At 44.9% G+C, this 23883-nt stretch overlaps 1 protein-coding gene across 1 annotated transcript in view; it reads right to left on the reverse strand.

Moving 5' to 3' along the window:
* The window catches only part of col7a1 (collagen, type VII, alpha 1), a 352219-nt gene that overhangs the window by 228595 nt on the left and 99741 nt on the right, over positions 1-23883 (reverse strand). The window contains exons 13-18 of the mRNA XM_052017565.1: positions 21737-21853; positions 20857-21009; positions 18566-18697; positions 14593-14736; positions 6772-6894; positions 2703-2846 (exon numbers count right to left, since the gene is read on the reverse strand). Of these exons, the coding sequence (XP_051873525.1) occupies positions 2703-2846; positions 6772-6894; positions 14593-14736; positions 18566-18697; positions 20857-21009; positions 21737-21853 (813 nt within the window). The remainder of the gene's footprint in view (positions 1-2702; positions 2847-6771; positions 6895-14592; positions 14737-18565; positions 18698-20856; positions 21010-21736; positions 21854-23883) is intronic.

The raw sequence follows: 23883 nt of genomic DNA on the forward strand, positions 1-23883 counted from the left end.
TACTTCTCGCTGCCTCAGTAAAGCAGCCAACATAATCAAAGACCCCACCCACCCTGGACATTCTCTCTTATCCCCTCTCCCATAGGGCAGAAGGTACAAAAGCCTGAGAGCACGTACCACCAGGCTCAAGGACAGCTTCTATCTCACTACTATAAGATTATTGAATGGTTCCCCAGTACGGTAAAATGGACTCTTGAGCTCACAATCTACCTCGTTATGGCCTTGCACTTTATTGCCTGCCTGCACTGCACTTTCTCTGTAACTGTTACACTTTACTCTGTATTCTGTCATTGTTTTACCTTGTACTACCTCAATGCACTGTGTAATGAATTGACCTGTATGATCGGGATGCAAGACAAGTTTTTCACTGTACCTCGGTACAAGTGATAATAATAAACCAATTCCAATTCCAATTCCAATTCCAACTCCAATTCCAATTCCAATTCCAATTCCAATTCCAATTCCAACTCCAATTCCAACTCCAATTCCAATTCCAACTCCAACTCCAACTCCAACTCCAACTCCAACTCCAACTCCAACTCCAACTCCAACTCCAATTCCAATTCCAATTCCAATTCCAATTCCAACTCCAATTCCAACTCCAACTCCAACTCCAATTCCAATTCCAATTCCAACTCCAACTCCAACTCCAATTCCAATTCCAATTCCAATTCCAATTCCAATTCCAACTGCACTCCATCCTGACTTGCAAGTCTCTCACTGGCCTACCATTGTTGCTGGCATGAAATCCTGGAAATCCGTCCCAACAGCAATGTGGAAGAACCTTCACCAGCAAGGACAGCAGTAGTCGAAGAAGGCGGCTCACCACCACTTTCTTAAAGGCAATTAAGGATGGGGAATAAATGCTGGCCTTGCCAGTGATGCCTAGGTCCCGAGGATGAATGAGAAAAACTTCACCACGACTGTTAAGTGTTCGATTTACAGTCCTGTAGTAACTCAAGGCTACAGGACCTGTGGCTCTACAGAAGCTGGCAGGAGGTGGAAGGTTATTGCAGGGGGCTGATTAAATTTCACCTCCAGTTCCAAATCACTAAGAGCAGAGAGTAGGGAAGGCACAGTGACACAGTAAGTGGAGATTTACGAGGATGATTCCCGGAATGAAAGGGCTTACATATGATGAGCATTTGTCGGCTCTTGGACTGTACTCACTGGAGTACAGAAGAATGAGAGGGGACCTCATAGAAACATTTAGAATGTTGAAAGGACTGGACAGAGTAGATGTGGCCAAGCTGTTTCCCTTGGTGGGTGAGTCCAGGACCAGAGGGCACAATCTTAGAATTAGAGGGTACAGGTTTAAAACAGAGTTGAGAAGAAAGTTCTTTAGCCAGAGGGTAGTGAATTTATGGAATTCTTTGCCACGTACAGCAGTGGAGGCCCGATCATTGGAGGCGTTTAAGGGGAGATAGATAGTTATCTAATTAGTCAAGGTATCAAGGGATATGGGGATAAGGCCGGAAACTGGGGCTAGAAAGGAATAGTTTTTTTTCTCTCTCCCTCTCATGGACATTCCCCCATTTCTCATTTGTTTCTCTTTTTCCCTTTCTTTTCTTTGGAGCAGACTCGATGGGCCGAATGGTCTACTTCTGCTCCCTTGTCTTGTGACCTTGTGAGTTGCTGCCCTGCAGTGCCAGAAACTCATGTTCAATCCTGACCTCTGGTGCTACCTGTGTGGAGTTTGCATGTTCTCCCTGTGAATGCGTGGGTTTCCTCTGGGTGCTCCGGTTTCTTTCCACATCCCATAAACATGTGGGTTGGTAGATTAATTGGCGGCTGTAAATTGTCACTGGTATGTAGGTGAGGAAAATAAGCTAGGGGAATTGGTGGGAAAATCAGGAGAATAGGTTCAGGAAGAATTTGTGAGCGTTTGGAACTGCTCTATGATCTGTACAGACACAACAGGTCAAAAGGAATGTTATAAGAAAGTATGGTGATCTGAAACCATACTGCAAACACAGTGGAATTAATGTTACATTGTCAGTGAACATGTTCTTGATGATGAAGAATGTATGGGGCTAGCGGTATGGACGTTAGACCAGTCGTGGTTGATTTTACAGAGAAGTTGGTTCAAGAACCAAATGGTTGAAGGGAAGTAGCTGTTCCTGAACCTGGTGGTGTGGGACTTCAGGCTTCTGTACCTCCTGCCTGATGGTAGCTGCGAGAAGATGGCATGGCCCAGATGGTGGGGATCTTTGATGATGGATGCTGCCTTCTTGAGGCAGCTCTGATGGTGGGGGGAGATGTGCCCGTGATGTATTGGGCTGAATCCACTACTCTCTGCAGCTTCTTACATTGCTGCACATTCGAATTACCGTCCCAGACCATGATGCAACCAGTCAGGATACTTTCAACAGTACATCTGTAGAAGTTTGTTCTTTCTTGTAAAAATCGGGTATAAGTTATGTTTAATTTATGATTTTCTTGTGAGCTCTGCTTATTTGATGTGATGTGCCTGTGATGCTGCTGCAAGTAAGTTTTTCATTGCACCAGTGCATACATGTACTTGTGCATATGACAATAAACTTGACTTTGACAGAACATTCCGGCCTCATTCTGTGCCACATGTTTCTATGATAATGTCTCCACAATGCAGCAAGCCAGTTTCCTGCCCAGGAAGTTTTATAGGTCTGAAACCTCTAATAAAATTACACCAGGGTATAATGACAGATAGTCAGACAACTCACCCGTCCTCACTGTGACCGTGGCAGGAGTTCCCTGGCTGGTCCCTACCATTGCTGAAACTCCAATGACATACACCGTATTTGACTGCAATCCTTCCACGTCGAACATGTTCACAGATGCGCTCAGGATTCTGCTCTCCTCGGTTCCTAAGTTAAACAGAGGGAAATTCAGTGAAGCATAGAATCAGTACCAATGAAAAGAAAGACTAAAAGCAGCACCTGTCTCCAGCTCAAGACACCTGACATGTAACGGGTTACTTGTGAACTGGTGCCTTGTGGAAAACACAGTAGCACTGAGGTAAAAAATGTACATTTCTGTTCTCTTCTCAGGACTTGCCGAGAGGATTTCATACAATATCAAAGACTCATTATGGCACAGAAAGAGGATGAATGACCCTTCAAGTACATTCCAGTTCTCTGCTGAGTTATCTATTCAGGCTCATTTCCCTGTGCTTTCCTCATAGCCCTGAAAATTACTTTCAATTGTTGGCCTTCATCATTCAGGGCACTGAGTATAGAAGTTGGGAGGTTATGTTGCAATTGTACAGGACACTGATGAGGCCGTACTAAGATTGTGTGCAGTTTTGGTCACCTTGCTTTGGGAAAGATATTATTAAACTGGAGGGAGTGCAGGAAAGATTAACAAGGATGTTGCCAGACTCGAGGGACTGAGTTATAGGGAGAGGTTGGGCAGGCTGGGACTTTTTTCCTTGGAGCACAGGAGAATGAGGGGTGACCTTATAGAGGTGTATAAAATCATGAGGGGCATAGATAGAACATAGAACATTACAGCACAGTACAGGCCCTTCAGCCCAGAATGTTGTGCCGACATTTTATCCTGCTCTAAGATCTCTCTAACCCTTCCCTCCCACATAGCCCTCTATTTCTTTATCATTCAAGTGTCTTTCTCAGAGTCTCTTAAATGTCCCTAATGTATCTGCCCCCACAACCTCTGCCGGCAGTGTGTTCCAAGCACCCACCATTCTTTTTGTAAAAAAATTACCCCTGACATCCCCCTTATATCTTCCTCCAATCACCTTAAAATTATGTCCCCTCATTGTTGCCCTGGAAAAAAGTCTCTGACTGTCCACTCGATAGGGTGAATGAACACAGTCTTTGTCTGAGGGAAGGGGAATGAAGAAGTAGAGAGCATGGGTTTAAGGTGAGAGGGGAACAACTTCATAGGAACTTGAAGGGCAACATTTTTTACACAGGGGGTGGTACATAAGTGGAACGAGCTGCCAGAGGAAGTGGTTGAGGCAGGTACAATAACAGCTTTTAAGAGATAGCTGGACAGGGACATGCAGGGGGAATGTTTAGAAGGATATGGGCCAAACACAGGCACATGAGACTTGGTTGGATGGTTTGCGTTGACCAGTTGGGCTAAAGGACCAGTATGACTCCATAATTCTGTCCGATTCTCTTCTGAAAGTTTCTATTGACAAGTTTCTAGCGCCATTTCAGACTATTGCCTCCCTCTGCATTAAAAAAAACTCCCCTCTCATCCCCCCTACCTTGTGACTGTCTCTTTAAATCTCTCACCCCTGACCCTGCAACTACCCTGTAATGGAGCAGTTTCTCATATCATTATTTTGTCAGGATCCATCGGGACTATCAAAAGGATAGGCGCTTGAGAGCGAATATTTCTGCAAGTCTGCAGAGAATGAAAATAAATAACAAAGGAAATTAACATAAGAAATTCTGGTCACCTCACTATAGGAAGGATGTCGAGGCTTCAGAGAGGGTGCAGAGGAGGTTTACTAGGATGCTGCCTGGATTAGAGGGCATGTGCTATCAGGAGAGGCTGGACAAACTTGGGCTCTTTTCTCTGGAACGGCGGAGGCTGAGGGGTGATCTGTTGGAAGTGTATAAAATTGAGGGGCATAGATAGGGTGGACAAGCAATATCTTTTTCCCATTATTGAGTGACCCAATACCAGAGGGCATGTATTTAAGGTGAGAGGGGGTAGTTTCAGAACAGACGTGAGGGGTATGTTTTTAACTGAGAGAGTGGGGGATGCCTGGAATGTGTTGCCTGATAGAATGGTGGAGGCAAAGTCATTGGGGGCTTTTAAGAGGGGTTTGGATGAGCACATGAATGAGAGGAAAATAGAGGGATATGGGCATTCTGTAGGTAGGAGGGAATAGCTTTGTCAGCACAACATTGTGGGTCGAAAGGCCTGTTCTGTGCTGTACTGTTCTATGTTCTAAATAGCAGGAGGAGTAGGCCATTCGGCCCCTCATGTCTTCTCTGACTGATCTTTTACCTCAGCATTACTTTCCTACTAACCCTATATCCCTTGATTCCCATAATACCAAGGAATATATTCATCTCTGTCTTGAGTATAATCTGTGACAGAGCCTCCACACCCCTCTTGGGTAGAGGATTCCAAAGATTCACTACCCTCTGGCTGAAGAAATTTCTTCTCATTTCTGTCCTGAAAGGCCGGATCTTTATTTTGAGAGTGACCCCTGATTCTAGATGCTGCAGTCAGGAGAACTGTCAAAGAGTCATAGTGATAGAGCACATAAACAGGCCCTTCAGCCCAACTCGTCCATGCTAACCAAGGTGCCTTCTTGAGCTACTCCCCTCTGTCTTCATTTGGTCCATATGCCTCTGAACCTTTCCTACCCATGTAACTGTCCAAATGTCTTTTAAACCCACCTCCACCACTTCCTCAGGCAGCTCATTCCATAAACCCACCACCTTCTGTGTGACAAGCTTGCCCCTCAGGTCCCCTTTAAGCTTTTCCCCTCTCACCTTAAACCTATGCCCTCTAGTTTTAGACTCCCCTGCCCTGGGTAAAAGGCTATGACCATCCAATGTCTAATTGTGTCGCTACTTTCAGGGAACTAAATACCTGTATCCCCAGATCTCTCTGTTCTACAACTCCACATTTACCCTGTCAACCCCATTAAGAATTCTACACTGATCTAGAGGGAACCAGTATGGAATCCAATGGCTGAGTGGTCTCCTACTGTGCCATAATAAATCTAAATTTCTATGATGTTTATTGAGCCAAATGACCCATTTCGGTGGTGGTCAAGGTGAAATAGTTGTGGCGGAAATTAATCCTCACTCGATGTGCTTTAAAAACATACAGCGGAGCAGATGCTGAAGATCAGTGAATCAGGAACTAAGAGCCAAGCAACAGCAAATAGAAGAAAAGCAAAAGTCTGCAAATGATGGAGTCATTTGCACGAAAGTACCCAGCAGGTCAGGCAGCATCTGTGGAGAGAGAAGCAGAGTTACCATTTCAGGTTAATGACCATTCATCACAAGAGGGAATGGTCTGGTATAACACTGGTTTGAAGATCCAGAGGAAGGCGAGAGGGGTGAAAAGAAGGAAAGGGGAAGGGCCTGTCATAGGGAAGAACCCTGGAGAGGTTAAGTGATAATATAGGGTTGGCGATGGCAAACGTTGACTGACATCAAAATCGACCACACAGACCATCTCCCAAATTGACAGATGGATGTTTTTATTATTTCAAGGCATCCCATACAGTCATTTATACACCATTGAACTGTGGTCACTGCTGTTTTGTAGGAACAGGGTAGCCATTTTGAACAAAGGAGGATCTAACAAACTGGAATATTCTAATGACGAGCAACTGATTGAACTGATGTCGGCTGAGGGGCCAGGACAGCATTACGATATCTGCCCTTCTTCAGTCTGGTGCTGGGGGACCTGGTGAGGCCAAGTGGGGGAACCAGATGGGTCCTGAGTTTAACATCTCTGAAAGACGCCACCTTCAGCAATGCAGCAGTCCCTCCATGAGTGTGCCCCCAACCGAGCCACAGGTGGCAAGAGGAAGTCAGGCAGGTACATGGATTGGAAAGGTTTAGAAGGTTATGGGCTATATGCTGGCTTGGATGGAGCATCTTGGTCAGCATGGACCAGTTGGGCCGAAGGGCCTGTTTCCGTGCTGTATGACTCCATGACTCTGAGACAGAAAATGTCAAGCAACATTCTGCAATTGCATGGTGTTTATAAACGTAACACATCATTCCGAAGGCATTTTGGAAAGACGGATACCTGACGCGTTTAAAACTGTTATCAGAAGAGGCTTACCGTCTGCACGTTTCCATGTGACCTCGTACGCAGTCGCCTGGGGTAATCCCTGCCACGCAATCCGGATTAGATTACTCCGTGTTTCCAGCGAGCGGAGCTCTGTCACACGCCTAACAGATGCAGCTTACGTCACATCAAATAGAGAGAAAAGGGAAGAGGATATTTCAGCCATTTGTGAGGTGAGCAAGTCTGACCTTTAACCAGGATGAGTGAAAGCCATTTACAAAAAGTAACTGCAGTTACACGCCCAAACCACTCCAACAGCACCTTCCAAACCTGTGAACTCCACTAATAAAAAGGGCAAGGGTGGCAGGTGCCTCCCCATATCGCACTTCATTCAGATTTGGAAATATGTCACCACTCCTTCATCGTGACTGGGTTCTAAATCCTGGAATTCCCTCCCCAACAGCACCAGAACTGCAGCGGTTCAAGGTGGCTGCTCGCCCCCGCCTTCTCAAGGGTAATTACGGATGGACAAGAAGTGCTCTCCTTGTCAGTGATAGAACATCGAATAGTACAGCAATGGATAGGCCATTCGGCCCATGATGCTGTGCCGATCTTGATGCCAATTTATACCAAATGTCCTCCTCCTGTGTATCATCCACATCCCTCCATTCCCTCCATATTCATGTGTCTGTCTAAAAGCCTCTTAAACTCCACCAAACTGCCTGTTTCCACCTCTACCCCTTTAACTAGAATGAGTGAATGCCACTTACAACCCATTCCAAGCACCTACCACTCTCTACGTAAAAAACTTGCCCCTCACGTTGCTCTAATCCTCTAATCTTAAAAGCATGTCCTCTGGTGTTTGATATTTCTATCCTGGGGTAAAGGTTCTGACTATCTACCTTATGCTCTTGTTACCCTGTCTCCCCTGATGTCTCAATCCCAAAAATATTTTTAAAATATTCCTTGAACTGTGGCTTGAAGAGCTATTCCAGAACACAGCCTAGAGACAGGCACAATGTATGGATGTGGAGTCATTTGTCAGCCACACTGGGTAGGGATCATGGGTAATGATCCTGGGTAATCTCCTTCCCTGAAGGAGATTTGTGAACCAGACATCTTTTAAACAAGAAACAACAATACCAATAATAACATTTCACGTTGATGTACTTAAATATCTGAAATGAAAATTCCTTCACAGCCATGGTTCGATTTGAACGCAATTGTACGGAACATTAGTCCAGGCTTCTGTATTATTAGTTCAATAACATAATCCATTGAAGTGTTGTGGTTGTATCGGCTCCTGGCTGCTCACAACCTGTGAAGGGTTCATCTAGTGCTTTTAGTTGAACGTGCAGATAGAGGCACAGTTCCAGGGGTTGGGAATGTCAGCAGTGCAGATGGATTTGGTGGAACACTGTCTGTTCTGGATAGATGCCTCAATCCTCCGCTTTCTCCGAATGAGTACTGTTAGTCCCAAAGAAACACAGGCATCCCAACTTCCTGATTTAGGAGGGATTACTTGGAGCAGTTAACATCCTTGATGTGTTGAATATGTGTTGCGAAACACCAGGACAGTACTTTGATCAGCTTGGCAAACTCTGCTCAGTTCCTGAAGCTTCCTGTATACTTCACACATCTTCAGACACATGTTATCAACATCTGTGGCTTGAAAAGCAGAGGGAACTGTGCCAGAAGTCAAATCCAAACCTTCCAGGTCCACTGTTTAACCAACTGAGCAAGCTAGCAGCTTCTTTTCACTGAAGGATCAAGACTCATTACCTGTTCCCCAACCATTATGAGATACAGGAATACAAACAAACCAACAACTTGTATTTATGTAGCATTTTTAACATCATAAAACTTCACTTGGATATCATCAAACAAAACCTGGCACCAAGCCACCGTGAGACATTGAAAGGCTTTGGTGTTCAGAAAAACCTAGATGTCCTTGTACACAAATCACTTGAAGTTAACCTGCAGGTACAGCAAACAATTAGGAAGGCAAATGTTATGCTGGCCTTTATTGCAAGAGGATTTGAGTACAAGATTGGGCACAGTAGTGTACTGGTTAGCATAACGCTATTACAGCGCCAGTGACTCGGGTTCAATTCTGGCCGCTGTCTGTAAGGAGTTTGTACGTTCTCCCCGTGTCTGCGTGGGTTTCCTCCGGGTGCTCCGGTTTCCTCCCACATTCCAAAGACATACAGGGTTAGGAAGTTGTGGGAGTGCTACGTTGGCACCGGAAGCGTGGCGACACTTGCGGGCTGCCCCCAGCACATTCTACGCAAAGATGCATTTCACTGTGTGTTTTGATGCACATGTGACTAATAAAGAAATCTGATCGAGTCCTGGTGAGAGTGCACCTGGGATATCGCGTGAATCTTTGTTCTCCCTACCTATGGAGGAATCTACTTGCAGCAGAGGAAGTACAACAAAAGTTCATTGGATTGATTTCCAGGACAGAGCATTTGTTTTGCTAGAAGTTAAGGAGACAGGACGGTACTCTCTGCAGTTTACAAGAATGAGAGGCGATCTCATTGAAACATGAGTGCTCGGCAAAGTAGATGCAGGATGATCTCAAAATAAGGGATTGACCACTCAGGGCTATGAAAAGTAATTTCCTTGCCCAGAGGTAGTGGAACCTTTGGAATTCACTCCCCAAGAGGGCTGAGGAAGTTCTGTTGCTGTGTATGTTCACCACAGAGAAGGAAAGATAGAAACATAGAAAACCTACAGCACAATACAGGCCCTTCGGCCCATAAAGTTGTGCTGAACATGTCCCTACCTTAGAAATTACTAGGCTTACCCATAGCCCTCTATTTTTCTAAGCTCCATGTACCTATCCAACAGTCTCTTAAAAGACCCTATCGTATCGGCCTCCACCACCGTTGCCGGCAGCCCATTCCACGCACTCACCACTCTCTGAGTAAAAAACTTACCCCTGATATCTCCTCTGTACCTACTCCCCAGCGCCTTAAACCTGTGTCCTCTTGTGGCAACCATTTCAGCCCTGGGGAAAAGCCTCTGACTATCCACACGATCAATGCCTCTCATCATCTTATACACCTCTATCAGGTCACCTCTCATCCTCCGTCGCTCCATGGAGAAAAGGCCGAATTCCCTCAACCTGTTTTCATAAGGCATGCTCCCCAATCCAGGCAACATCCTTGTAAATCTCTTCTGCACTCTTCCTATGGCTTCCACATCCTTCTTGTAGTGAGGCAACCAGAACTGAGCACAGTACTCCAAGTGGGGTCTGACCAGGGTCCTATATAGCTGCAACAATACCTCTCGGCTCTTAAGTTCAATTCCACGATTGATAAAGGACAATACACCATATGCCTTCTTAACCACAGATATGGGGTTAGTGCAAGAGAGTAACATTGAGGATGAAGATCAGCCATGATTCGATTGTATGATGGAGTAGGCATGAATGTACAAAATGAATGGTATAGAGTTCAAGGGAGTATTGAGGAACAGAGGGACTTGGTGTATGCCCAAGGGTTGCTGAAGGTAGCAGCAGAATTAGATAAGGTGGTGAAGGCATACAGGATATCTGCCTTCATTAGCCAGGGTACAGAGTCATTCAGTACAAGCGAAGGGACGTTTTTATAAAACATTGGTTAGGTCACAGCTGTGGGCAGTTCTGGTTGCCACACAACAGGAAGGATGGGATTCCTGTGGAGACAGTGCTGTGGAAATTCATCAGGATATTGCCTGGGGTGGATCATTTTAATTTAAGAGAAGATACTAGATAGGTTGGGTCTGCTCAAGAAGCCAGAATCAGAGGAACCCAGAAAGTTTTAGTCATAGAGAGTCATACAGCACAGACCAAGGTCCTTCTGCCCAACTTATCCATGCCAAACAAGGTGCCTACCTGAGCTCGTCCCATTTACCCAGGTTTGGCCCATATCCCTCTAAACCTTTCCTATCCGTGTATCTGCCCAAGTACCTTTTAAATGTTGTTAATGTACCTGCCTCAACCACTTCCTCTGGCAGCTCATTCCAGATACTGACCACTCTTTGGGTGAAAAAGTTGCCCCTCAGGTTTCTATTAAATCTCTCCTCTCTCACCTTAAACCTATGTCCTCTTTGTTCCCCAACCCTGGGAAAAAGACTGTGCACATTCACCCTATCTATGTCCCTCATACCTTAATACCCTCATACCTTAATAGTATTATCACTGTACCTTGATTCCTTTAATAAGAAGAGCACTATCATCCCGGTACCGAAGGAAAGCAAGGTATCACGCCTCAATGACTACCGACCAGTGGCTCTGACATCCACCATCATGAAGTGCTTTGAGAGGCTGGTCATGGCACGCATTAACTCCAGCCTCCTAGACAACCTCGACCCACTGCAATTTGCCTATCGCCGAAACAGGTCTACAGCGAACGCCATCTCCCTGGCCCTTCACTCAGCTCTGGAGCATCTGGACAGTAAAGATACCTATGTCAGAATATTGTATATTGACTACAGCTCTGCCTTCAATACAATAATCCCAAGCAAACTTGTCACCAAACTCCAAGACCTAGGACTCAAGACCTCTGTAACTGGATCCTTTACTTTCTAATCAACAGACCGCAATCAGTGAGGATAGGCAGCAATACCTCCGGCATGATTATTCTCAACACTGGTGCCCACAAGGCTGCGTCCTCAGCCCTCTACTCTACTCTCTATATACTCATGACTGTGTGGCCAGATTCTGCTCTAACTCCATCTACAAGTTTGCAGATGATACCACCGTTGTAGGCCGTATCTCAAACAGCAATGAGTCGGAGTACAGGAAGGAGATAGAGAACTTAGTGGAATGGTGTCATGTCAACAACCTTTCCCTCAATGTCAACAAAACAAAAGAGCTGGTCATTGACTTCAAGAAAGGGGGTGGTGTACATGCACCTGTCCAGATCAACGGTGCTGAGGTCGAGAGGGTTGAGAGCTTCGAGTTCCTAGGAGTGAACATCACCAACAGCCTGTCCTGGTCAAATCATGTAGACGCCATGGCCAAGAAAGCTCACCAGCGCCTCTACTTCCTCAGGAGGCTAAAGAAATTTGGTTTGTCCCTTTTGACTCTCACCAACCTTTATCGATGCCCCATAGAAAGCATCCTGTCTGGATGAATCATGGCTTGGTACGGCAACTGCTCTGCCCAGGACCGCAAGAAACTGCAGAGAGTTGTGGACACAGTCCAGCGCATCACGGACACCAGCCTGTCCTCCATGGACTCTGTCTTTACCTCTCGCTGTCTTGGCGAAGCAGCCAGCATAATCAAAGATTCCACCCAGCCAGGTCATTCTCTCTTCTCTCCTCTTCCATCAGGTAGAAGATACAGGAGCCTGAGGGCACGTACCACCAGACTTAAGGACAGCTTCTATCCCACTGTGACAAGACTATTGAACAGTTCCCTTATACGATGAGATGGACTCAGACCTCACGATCTACCTTGTTGTGACCTTGCACCTTATTGCACTGCACTTTCTCTGTAGCTGTGACACTTTGTACTGTTATTGTTTTTACCTGTACTACATCAATGCACTCTGTACTAACTCAATGTAACTGCACTGTGTAATGAATTGACCTGTACGATGGGTATGCAAGACAAGTTTTTCACTGTACCTCGGTACAAATGACAATAATAAACCAATACCAATAATAGTCTATCAATCTCTATCTTAGCAGGGAAAGTGCTGAAATCTATAATAAAGGACGTGACAGAAAATGTGATTGAACAGGCATGGTGGGCCGAAGGGCCTGTTCCTGTGCTGTACCGCTCTATGTTCTTAAAATCAACACGGATTTATGACAGGGAGATCAGGTTTAACTGATCTATTGGAGTTCTTTGAGGATGTGACTTGTAGTGTAGATAAAGGAGAACTAATGGATTTGGTATATTTGGATATTCAGAAGGACCAATAAGGTTTCACACAGGAGGATGGTGAAAAAGGTTAAGGCCGGCGGGATTGGGGTAGTACACTAGGATCGATTGAGTGTCAATTAACAGACAGGAACCAAAGAATGGGAATAAATAGGTTCTTCTCGGGTTGGCAGTCTATGACTGTTGGGGTACAAGATGGATTGGTGCTTGGGCCCTGGCGAATCACAGTCCTCACGATAAGATGGGCTCTTGACCTCACAATCTATATCGTTATGACTTTGCACCTTATTGTCTGCCTGCACTGCACTTTCTCTGTAACTGTAACACTTTATTCTGCATTCTGTTATTGTTTCCCCTTGCACTACCTCAGTGCACAGTGTAATGAAATGATCTGTATGGACGGTATGCAAGACAAGTTTTTCACTGTACCTCGGTACATGTGACAATAATACACCAATTTAACTGATTTGGCTGAGGGAACCACATGATGTTTCCAAGTTTGCTCATGACACAAAGTTAAGTGGGAATGTGAGTGGTGATCAGAATGCAGAGAGGCCTCAAAGAGATATCGACAAGCTGAGTGAGTGCCAGATGAGTACAAAATGGAAAAATGTGAGGTTATCGACTTTGGCAAAAAAACAGGAACATATATTTTATATTTGAAATGTATATTGCGTATTGTTACGTGATGTATATAAATGACCTGGATGAAAATGTACATGGGTGGGTTAGTAAGTTTGCAGGTGATACGAAGATCGGTGGTGTTGGGGATAGTGTAGAAGACAGGCAAAGGATACAGTGAGATACAGATCACTTGCAGATATGGGCGGAGAAATGGCAGATGGAGTTCAACCCGGCCAAATGTGAAGCGTTGCACCTTGGGAGATCAAATGTAAAGAGACAGTACACTGTGTATGTCCTACCCTCATGTAACTTGCCAAAATGCTTCACTTGTGTTGAAGGAAATCACAGAGATAGAGAATGATGGCGGCTTTAAGGGAATGAAAACATGGAATAGAATGGTAAAACTAGGTTTTTATTTTTATTCAGTTTTTGGGATCTGACCGTCACTTGGCAAATACTCTGCTGCAATACTGAGGGAGTGTTGCATTAGCAAACATTTAAGAGTAGAGGTCTTGCTTCAATGGAACCTGGTGCAAGTTAGAAGCACAGAGATCAAGGATGAATTGCAGTGATGCAAGTTAGGAGTTGGGCAGTGATGTTTTGGATGGCTTCAATCTCATGAGGGATGGAAAGGGGAGAGTGGTTAGGAGCGGTTTGGAATGGCTAAGTCTAGGGATAACAAAGGGATGAAAGAAGGATTCAGCTTGAGCAGCACTGCTGATGAATTGACCATCCCACACCATGCTCCATCCATCCACTGAGATAAACATTCACTCCATCCACAGCTGATGGAGAGAGCAGGAACTCCTAAACCCATCACCTGCCAGAAGGACCAGCAACCAGGTCCATGGGAACACCACCGCCTCCCAGACTTGCTTCCAAGTCACTTCTCACCTGGCTTGGACACACAATCGTCACTCCACATCATCACTGAGTCTAAATCTGGCAGCTTGCTACCTGACAGCATTGTGGAAGAGAACTTTCACCACACGGGTTGTGGTGAAGTGGGGGGTCATAAATCACAGCCCCACCAACCTCATCTGGCGATGGCAGTAAATGCCAGTCTTACCCATATTAGGAGAATGAATGTTAATGCAGTCTTCTGGCCGCAGGTGATTTACAAGGATTGAGTACTCTACATACACAATGCCCAATACTTAATCTCACGGCACTCTTTATGCCACTCTACATGTCAAAATTCTTAACCAAGACATTCCTTAATGCCCAGCAATGAGCCTTGAATTTAGACAGAATTAGTTTGCAGGAAGAGTACGTAGGTTACTATAGATGCATTTTTGAGTCCAGAGGAAAGCATGTTTTGCCTTTGGGAAGAATGACTTTAGAGTTCACACCCTGGCCACTTCAGCTCTTACCTGCTCTAGCAACAATGCTAGCGGCGTTTCCCTCTCTGCCTCCAGAAAGTGCAGACACTTTGATGATGTACGTCACTCCTTGTTGCACATGGTCAATGTCAAACGAGGTTGTTTCATGTGACACAACTTGAGTGATCTCATAACCTGAACAGGAAAAAAACTCAGGTTATCCAAACAGCATTAGCCCTGAATGCAATGAGTTAAAATTGGAAGATCATACCATCTTGTGAGAAGCTGGAGTAGGCAACAACTGTTAGTAAGCTATTCAGCCATGTGGGAAGCACCGAGTTGGGTATTACCCTACACCTAATGTACTATCACCTAATGTTACAATTTGTTCACAGTCTCTTTCAATGATTTGGATGAGGCGACCATGTGTAACATATCCAAGCTTGGTGATAGATCTAAACTGGGACTAAAAGAGACCTGAGGGGCAACTTTTTCCATGCAAAGGATGGTGGGTATATGGAATGAGCTGCCAGAGGAAGTGGTAGAGGCAGTACAACTGTAATGTTTAAAAGACATTTAGACCGGTATATGGATAGGAAAAGTTTAGAGGGATTTGGGCCAAATGCAGGCAAATGGGTAGACAATTTGGATGGCATGGACGAGTTGAGCCGAAGGGCCTGTTCCCATGCCGTATGACTCTATTGGTGATAGTGAGGTTGTGAGGAGAACAGAGGGAGGCTTCAAGGGAATATAAGCAGGCTAAGTGAATGGGCAAGGACATGGGAGATGGAATATAATTATGGAAAAATGTGAGGCCATCTCACTGGGTCGGAAAGGTAGAAAGGTGGGTTTTGCTTTAAATGATGAAAGTTTGTAAGATGTGGATGGTCAGAGGGACCTGGATGCCCTTTACACAAATCACTGCAGGTACAGCAAGCAATTAAGAAAGCAAATAAATTTTTTTTAAAAATTGCAGATGCTGTTTGCTGTTCTGACGAAAAGTCTCTGATCTGAAACATTAACTTTGCTTCTCTTCCCACAGATGCAACCTGATCTGCTGACTATTTTGGGTATATTGGGGTTTTTGCAAGAGGATTTAAGTATAAGAGCAAAATTATCTCACTTCAGTTACACAGGGCTCTGGTGATACTGCACTTGGAATACTGAGTGCAGGTCAGGTCTGCCAGAGAAAGGATGTATTTGCAGTAGAGAGAGCAGCAAAGCTTCAGCAGATTGATTTCTGGGATGGTGGGATTGTCACATGAGTCGAGATGAAGCGCACTGGGCCTGTGCATACTAGTTTAAAAGAATAAGAGATGATCTCACTGAAACTTCCAACTTCATATGAGGCTTGACAGGGTAAATGCAAGGATGATGTTACCTCTAACTGCTGTGTCTAGTGTCAGGGTCATTGTCTCAAACTACAGAGTTGGTCATTCAAGACTGACTTTAGAAGAAATACTTTCACCCAGGAAGCAGTGAACCTTTGTAATTTTCTACCCAAGTGGGCTGTGGATCACTTGAGTACCTTCACGAACAAGATTGACAGATTATTGGATATATCAGGAATCAGGGGACTTGGGGTTATACATGTGGGTGTGTGGCCTGTCCTGTTCCTATTTCCTCTGTTCTTATTTTCTTAAATAGCTGTTAATGTCTACACAGAAGGCTAATGCCCAATATCCTGAGATGATCTGGATAGGAATAGGGAAAACTATCTAAAATTATGTTGATGAAACAATATGAAAGACTGAATAAAGGCCAAGAAAGGGAAGGTCAGAAAAGTGGAAGTGGGCAGGTTGATGGCAAATGCAATTTAATCTGGATACATTAAAGCCAATACATCTCCAGAGTTGAAAAGAGTTTGGTGCTAAGAAGAGTTTAAGTAAACAGAGTTTTACACAGAGGGACATAAAGGTTTGTTGGAGGGCTTTGAGACAGAACTGGTTGAGGCAGAGAATACTACTTTTCAATGAAAAATTGGATAAATATTCCAGGCAAAGGAATGAGATCTGGACAGAAGAACTAATTTGGGATTGCTCAATATTATGAGGGCAAATGACTTTGCTTTAGGTTTTAAACTTTCTATGGTATGCTACTTTGTATCACAGTTAAGGACATAAGAAACAGGGGATGTGGTCCATTGAGCATGCTCCACCAATTGGCAAGGTCATCCACACCTCCACTTTCTTCATCTGCATGTCCCCTACATTTCAAAAGTGTGTCCATCTGAGTCTTGGAATACTCAACAAAGGAGCATTCACAACCCCCTAGGATAAAGATTCACAGTCTCCTGAACGAGGAAGTTTATCCTCCTGGTTCTCAACTCTCCTGTCTGGGGAAACAACCTTTCAGCGTTCAAACACCTTTAGAACCTTATACATTTCAATGAGATCACCTTTGGTTGTTCTCATCTCCAGACAATCTTCACTCATTCTACTCAGGCCATTCCTCACAGGTCAATGCCTTCATCCAATATTCCTTTGCCTCTAAAAGTGTATTATATCCTTTTACAGATTCTTTGCAACCTCCTCATCAATTACCTTCTCAACACCGTGCATTTCCGTCAATTATCCTTCTATTACAATTAGTCCCTTGATATATCAATAATATAATCCCATCCAGCACCTATCCTTAAGGTATTCCACATGAACCTGACAATGACCTGTCTATTCCTACCCTCTGATTTCCATCCATTAATCAATTTTCTATATTACTTTATAACCACTGACGATGTATAATGGTGCATATCTTTGGGCCAAAAGAGGAGGTGGAGAAATGGAGCTCAGCACCATGTAGGAACCAGCACCCTGGCTTCAGACGATTTCCTCAAGGGGTACTTTGTGTAGGAGGGACGAGAGAGGTTGAGAGGATGCCAAGGATCCTGTGGACTTAAAGCCCATGGGCAGGAAAGCAGTGAATAGAGAAACGTTTGCACCTTTGATATATGGTGATATGTAGCTAGGTCACAACTGAAAGCCTCACACCTTGTACTTCCTCCATGTTGTCAGCTCTTGAAAATTATAGAAAACCATACTGCAGGCTTTATCATAATGCACACTGTTCGGTATATCTACCAATACCATCTTGTCTACTCCATTTGTTGCTCTGAACATGCCACCACTACTATCTTTTATGCACTACCATTATCACAGTGTCTACCTCAAATTTGAAGGCAGAATACAAGGTTAATTTCAGGACTCTTAGCAGTGTGGAGGAACAGAGGGATCTTGGGGTCCACGTCCATAAATCCCTCAAGGTTGCCACGCAAGTTGATAAGGTTGTTAAGAAGGCATATGGAGTATTGGCCTGCATTTGTTGGGGTATTGAGTTCAAGAGCCACGAGGTGATGTTGCAGCTTTATAGAACTCTGGTCAGACCACACTTGGAGTATTACATTCATTTCTGGTCGCCTTATTATAGGAAGGATGTGGAAGCTTTAGAGAGGGTGCAGAGGAGATTTACCAAGATGTTGCCTGGATTGGAGAGCATGTCTTATGAGGATAGGTTGAGTGAGTTAGGGCTTTTCTTTATGGAGAGGAGGAGGATGAGAGGTGACTTGATAGAGGTGTACAAGATGATAAGAGGCATAGATCGAGTGGATAGTCAGATTTTTTCCCAGGGTGACAATGGCTAACATGAGGGGACATAATTTTAAGGTGATTGGAGGAAGGTATAAGGGGGATGTCAGGGGTAAGGTTTTTACACAGAGAGTGATGGGTGTGTGGAATGCACTGCCTGCAGAGGTTGTGGGGGCAGATACATTAGGGACATTTAAGAGACTCTTAGATAGACACATGAACGATAGGAAAATAGGGGGCTATGTGGGAGGGAAGGGTTAGATAGATCTTAGAGCAGGATAAAGTGTCGGCACAACACTGTGGGCCGAAGGGCCTGTACTGTGCTGTAGTGTTCTATGTTCTACCTTACTGCTGGTATCTTACCTGTTCTATCAATATTACTGTGTTCACTCTACCTATGTTATCTTGTGCACCACCTGAGTGATTTCTTTCCAATGACCTACCTTCAGGGTTTCTCCAGATTATTTTATACGCCGATGCTCCCAACACTGCCGTCCAGCTGATCCGAATCCGGTTGTGGGCTGTTTCTACTATCCGCAAATTTGCCACGGTTCCCAGTTCTATTTCTTTATCCACTGTTTAGAGAACAGAAAGGCAGTGACAAGGAAATAAAATACTGTTTCCCCATTGCTTCCTCCCGAGATACCTAACTTCAATGTTACCATCTCAGTGACCGGCTGATCAAACTACAGCAGAAGTATCTTGTCCAGACTGTGTGCAGATACAGGCCAGTGGGACTAACTGGATTGCTTTATGAAACAACTGGCACAGACTGAATGGGCTGAATGGCCTCATTATATGCTCTTCATATATACAGGGGAATGGGTAGTTCAAGCAAAATGGATTGCTGAGGATTAGCAAGGAAACCTGTGCCCTGCGATTCCATCATCCAACTGTGTTACAACATTGATGTTGGCAACTACCAAATGCATCAATTCCAAGAGAAGTCTTTCCTCCAAAAAGCAGCCAATTTCTTTTGTTCACCTGGCTCTCAGCCAAACAAATTAAGATAGGATTTCTTTATTAGTCACAAGTATATCGAAACACACAGTGAAATGCATCTTTGCGTAGAATGTTCTAGGGGCAGCCCGCAAGTGTCGCCACGCTTCTGGCACCAACATAGCATGCCCACAACTTCCTAAACTCGTACCTTTTTCAAATGTGGGAGGAAACCGGAGCACCTGGATGAAACCCATGCAGTCACACAGGGAGAACGTACAAACTCCTTACAGACAGCGAAGGGAATTGATCCTGAGTCACTGGCGCTGTAATAGCATTACGCTAACCGCTACACTACCCTGCCTCTAGAAAACATGGCTCAGGAGTTCTGGTAGAGAGTAAGTAGCCTCACTGCTAATTCTACCTTCCCACCCACCCTGCTCAAACTCTCCTCCAAGTCCTTACTCATGCCAGAGCAACAGGCAGATATAGGACAACACAGCAGTCAGAGATTTGTCTGTACCTGTAGTTTCACTGTTAATGGCGATTATGCATCACACATTCACAGTGATGTATGAGCAATGTCTGTGTTCCACATCCTTCGATAAAAGGATCCAACCTCTAACTATTTTGCTTAACCACGGGGTAGGAAGTTGTGGGCATGCTATGTCGGCGCCGGAAGGGTGGCGACACTTGCGGGCTGCCCCCAGAACACTCTACGCAAAAGATGCATTTCACTGTGTGTCTTGATGTACATGAAGATATCTTATCTTAAAGTTCAGAGGCTACAAGCTCCCCTTGTAACTCCTGACATTATATCCCCCTACCCGAAACCCAAATGGTAACCCATTCCTTGATGGATCCAGGTTCTCCTTCCCCTCCTCCTCCCTCTAACAGGTAAAGCGCAAAAAGAGATTTGGTTTGTTTCCATATCCCGACTGCACAGCAAGGATGGCCACGATAACAACTGGGAACATAAGGGAGACGCAAGAGACTGCAGATGCTGGAATCTGGAGCAAGAAACAAGCTGCTGGAAGAACTCAAGCAGCTGTGGAGGGAGATAGACAGTCGACATCTCCGCTCGAGACCCTTCATCGGGACTGAAAGGTAGAGGGCAGAGAGCCAGTATACGGAAGTGAGGGGAAGGGGTGGAGCAAGAGCTGGCAAGTGATAGGTGGATCCAGGTGAGGGGCGATTGATTGGCAGATGGGAGCCAGGTAGGGGAGGGAAGGGTTGAGATGGGGACAGAGGCTGGGAGGTGAGAGGTGGAGGTGACAGAGGGCTGCAGATGATGGCATCTGATAGGAGAGGAAGGTGGAGCATGGAACCAAATAATGAAGGTGGGGTAGACAGATTGTTGCTCCATATTCCAGCATCTGCAGTCTCTTTTACCACCGACAGGATGTTGCTCACTGCTATGTCCTCTGGGAGACCTTGTGGAATTTTGACATCAGGAGCAAGACTTAGAAGCAACATCGTGCATGTACCCAGTTGGTCTGACCTTCCACTTTCAGTGAAGGCCAGCATTTGTACAGAACACAAGGAGGGAGATCGAAGGCTACCAGCAAGTGATACCTCAGCAATTAAAACACTTACAAGCCTAGAGTGCAGGATCAGCCGCATTGTTTCGCCAAAGCATCAGTCTAAACCTGAAGCATTACCGTGGTAAATCCAGAGCAGTAGCAGTGAGGATGCATTACAGAGATGGCCCAGGTGTTGGTGTAAGCCACTCAAGTTCTGAGTGTTAAACCCATATGGTGATCATGTTAAGGCTACGGAATTCCACAGAACTAACCTGTCTTTGACATGGTCGCTGGAGTTGCTACTTCCCTGTCGTTGTACAGAGTGTAGAGAGTGATGGCGTATTCCGTGCCGGGAGACAAGTTGGTGATATCATAGTTGTTGGAGACAGCGGTCAGCACAACTGCGTTGGACTGTGTCTGTTCCTCTGTCAAAAATGGAAAGGTCAAATAAAATATTTTCAGGGCACAGAATTCCAAGTCTTCATCTCAGCACCAGACCTTGCACATTGCATTAGTTTTTTTTGCAGTGAATGTTCACATCCAGTTGAGGGATGACAGTGTCAGGAAATGAGGAGGTCTCCATCTCAGAAGCGGTGTCAGCATCGAATGTAGCAGAACCAGAACTATGTTAATTTCTTCTCCACTCATTTATGGGGTGTGTGCACTTCCCAACCCTAACTACAATGGGACTTCCCAGAATTTTGATCCAAAACAATGAAGGATCAGTGATATAGTTCCAAGTCAGCATGCAAGTGCCTTGGAAGGTAGTTGTCTTTCCAAACAATTGCTGCTCTGTTCATTCTGCCCACTAGAGATCACTGTCTTGGGAGGTCTAGCCTTAGGAGCACTGAGTCCAAACCTCAGCTAGCCCACGCAACTACTGTACAAGGGAAATATGGCATCTAATGCCTACAGCAGCCATCAGCTGGTCTCACTAAATGAGACGGTTTTGCTCACCTACAGTTGTCACTACCAGTCCATAAATAAAATAGTTGTTTAGCAATATTAGGTCATGTATTCATTCCAGCTGAAAAATAAATTATTAAGACATGGGGTCAGTCATAATGTTACTGAATGGCTAAGGGTTCTGTAGCTGACTCCAGCCCCTATTTCGTATGTTCTCACATCAGGACATCACTTGAGTGGTTTTACCTGTGGCCTTCCTCCACTCTATTCTGTAGGCGCTGGCATCACGCTGGAGGTTCCACGTCACACGGATAGCAGTTGGACTAATCCCAACTGTCCTTAAAACCAGGTTTTCTGCCACATCTCAAGGAGAAAACGGGAGGAAGAGAAAACGTGTGTGTCAAATGTCATGCTAACAAATGAACAACATTAAGGCAAACTCTCAAAATTGGAATTGGTTTGTTATTGTCATGTTTCCCAGACAGTAGTGAAGCTGTGGAATTCTCTGCCCAGGGAAGCAGTGGAGGTGACCTCATTAAATATATTTAAGACAGAGTTAGATAGATTTTTGCATAGCAGGGGAATGAAGGGTAATGGGGGAAAGGCAGGTAAGTCCACGGCCAGATCAGCCATGATCGTATTGAACGGCAGAGCAGGCTCGACGGGCCAGATGGCTGAATCCTGCTCCTATTTCTTATGTTCTTATGTACCAAAATACAGTGAAAATCTTTTGTTTTGCATCCCATCCAGGCAGATCATTCCATACATAAGTACATTGAGATAGAAGAAAGGAAACAGAATGCAGAATGTAGTGTAGCAGATACAGAGGAAGTGCAGAGCAGGTAAACAAATAAAGTGCTAAGGCTGCTCAAACCCACAAATTAATATCAGAATACAGCAAATGCTACGCCTGAAATCTGAAACAAAAGCAACACCAGATATATTTGGCAGGTCAGTCAGCGTCGATACGAGGGACCTTCCAGACCTGATGAGGGATCATTGGCCTGAAATGTTAACTCTTTTTTCCCTCTCCATAAATGTTGCCTGACTCACTGCGTTACTTATTAACCCATTCATTCCTACTGCTTAAAGTACCAGAGCCAATGTCATCAGTTCAGCCACTTTAATTCTCAATCCCACTCCCATTCTGACCTGTCTGCTGCCTCTTCCACTGCCGTAGTGAGGCCCAACATAAACACGAATAAATGTGAGGTGTTTCACCTTGGTAGGACTAATGTCAAGAGGCAGTACACTCTTAAAGGCAAGACCCTTAACAGTGTTGAAGAGCAGAGAGACCTTGGGGTGCAAGTCCATGACTCATTGAAAGTGGTTACACAGGTAGACAGGGTGGTTAAGAAGGCTTATGGAATGCTTGCATTTATTAATAGGGGTATTGAGTATAGGAGTCAAGAAGTTCTGATGCATCTCTATGGAACTCTGGTCAGGCCGCATTTAGAGTATTGCGTGCATTTCTGGTCACCTCACTATAGGAAGGATGTCGAGGCTTTAGAGAGGGTGCAGAGGAGTTTTACTAGGACGCTGCCTGGATTAGAGGGCATGTGCTATCAGGAGAGGCTGGACAAACTTGGGCTCTTTTCTCTGGAGCGGCAGAGGCTGAGGGGTGATCTGTTGGAAGTGTATAAAATTATGAGGGGCATAGATAGGGTGGACAAGCAATATCTTTTTCCCATTATTGAGCGATCCAATACCAGAGGGCATGCATTTAAGGTGAAAGGGGGTAGGTTCAGAACAGACATGAGGGGTACGTTTTTTTACTGAGGGAGTGGTGGATGCCTGGAATGCTTTGCCTGATAGGGTGGTGGAGGCAAGTTCATTGGGGGTTTTTAAGAGGGGCTTGGATGGGCACATAAATAAGAGGGAAATAGAGCGACATGGGCATTCTGTAGGCAGGAGGGAATAGTTATGTCGGCACAGCATTGTGGGCCGAAGGGCCCGTTCTGTGCTGTACTGTTCTATGTTTTTATAATCTAGAAGAATATCATTGTATCTCTTGTCTATGCACTTTGCAAAGAACAATGAATTTTCCAATTTAAGGGAAACTGTTCCCTGATTGTCTCCCATTATTATGCATGTCCCTTTCTCTCCCTCTTTCTTCAAAAGATCTTGCTAAAGGTCAGTACTCATGCTCCTAATCACCTGATCTGTCTTAACCTATCTTCATCTAGTCCTTTTGTTTCACACCTCACTCCTCCCCCCAGCTCTACTTTGAAAATTGTAAACCCTCCACTCTTCCCCCAGTTCTGAGGCAGGGCCACTGCCCTGAAACATTGCCTGATTTCTCTTTCCACAGATGCTGGTAGACTGGCTGAGTTCTTCCAGCATTTCTGCTTTCGTTTCAGATTGCAGCACCTGCAGTTTTGTTGTTCAGCTCT

Source organism: Pristis pectinata, chromosome 6, assembly GCF_009764475.1.
Source record: "Pristis pectinata isolate sPriPec2 chromosome 6, sPriPec2.1.pri, whole genome shotgun sequence".
Lineage (NCBI taxonomy): Eukaryota > Metazoa > Chordata > Chondrichthyes > Rhinopristiformes > Pristidae > Pristis > Pristis pectinata.